Below are 1,404 nucleotides of genomic sequence, written 5' to 3'. Positions count from 1 at the left end.
TTTTAAATATCAATAACTGATAAAAAAAATTGTCTTATCAGTTAAGTTTTTTTTTATAGTGATAAAAAAAAAGTTTTTCTTTAAGATAGGCTATATAATGGTTTTATTTTTTAATGACTAATGTCTTAGGCTCAAAACTTTTCAAATGACCTAATAGAAAATTTATAAAAAATAATATTATATTACGTTTATTAAAATATTAAAGAAAACAACATATTGTTCAAAAAAATGTAAGTTGAATTTGTGATTTCTTTATTTAACATAAATTTAATAAGGATAGCATATATCATGTTTAATTAAAGTAAAAAAAATCTTTTATTCAACATACATAAAAAGTAAAAATATTTATTCATAAATTTTTTTAAATAATATTAAAAAATCTTATTAAAATTAGAAAATAAACTTTGTAAAATTTTTTTTAGTATTTGAAATTATATGTTGTTTAAGACTAAATAAAAATCTTTAATTAATACTAAAATTGTTGTAGACAAATTAAATTTTACAATTTTAACACATAAAAACTAAATTATTTTAATAATAAGAATATTTTAAATTAATTAGAAAATATCAAAAGTAGAACATAATGTATTTTCAAAAAAAATCTTAAGACTGATTTATTTCTTATTTTATTTTAATTTATAATTTAATTACAAAAAAATATAATTTTATATATCCGTAATAACTTTTTTTTCAAATTAAAAATATAGAAGTTCCAATATCACAATCTGTTATAAAAATTAGTTGTTAAAAAAATAACATTTAATTTTTAAAGTAAATAAAAAATATATATTATACTTTTATAATAAATATAATTTTATACTATTACAACATAATTAAAAAAAATGAAGAATTTTAGAAATTATAAATACAAATATACTTATTATAAATAGTTTTCAAGAAATTAGATACATTTATTTTTTTGCCATTGCAGCTTTAGCTTTTAGGTATTTCTCTCTTAAACAAGTATCAAGATCTAACTCACAATTATCTACTGTAACTTTTATTTTACAAGTTTTCCTATATTCTTCTCTTCTTCTTTCTTTTTCCAATTTCTCTTTTTCTCTTATCAATCTTTTTTTCTTTTTATATTTTAAAATTAAAACAACTAAAACGACAACTATAATAATAATTACTATAATTGAAATAATTAAAATAATTAAATTCAATGTAGTAAAAGTTTCAGCTGCTTTTTGTTCTGTCATAGTTGGTGTTATGAATTTCATCATAACTGTATATGTTTCATCGCCAAAAGTGGAATAGATACATTCAAATATTCCATTATAAGATTCATTGGTAAAAAAAACTTTATTATTGGATAATGAAAACTTTTCTTCCATACCTTTTTTATTATTCATAAGTTGTTCCATTAAAATGTTATATTTTCCAAATCTTATTTCATGTAGA

The 1,404-nt window shown here is 17.0% G+C and overlaps 1 protein-coding gene across 1 annotated transcript; it reads right to left on the bottom strand.

Annotated features, from left to right (window-relative positions):
- Nucleotides 1-911: 911 nt before the first annotated feature.
- SRAE_X000218600 (Cytochrome C oxidase subunit II, transmembrane domain-containing protein) lies at nt 912-1,403 on the bottom strand (the record flags this gene model as incomplete). Its single annotated transcript, XM_024644919.1, has 1 exon — nt 912-1,403. A coding segment is annotated over one exon (492 nt), but the record flags the coding sequence as incomplete, so codon positions are not given.
- Between the last annotated feature and the right edge of the window lies 1 nt (nt 1,404).

Source organism: Strongyloides ratti, scaffold srae_chrx_scaffold0000005, assembly GCF_001040885.1.
Source record: "Strongyloides ratti genome assembly S_ratti_ED321, scaffold srae_chrx_scaffold0000005".
Classification (NCBI taxonomy): Eukaryota; Metazoa; Nematoda; class Chromadorea; order Rhabditida; family Strongyloididae; genus Strongyloides; species Strongyloides ratti.
Note: the sequence above shows the minus strand (reverse complement) of the source record. Positions and strands in the feature narration are given on the sequence as shown.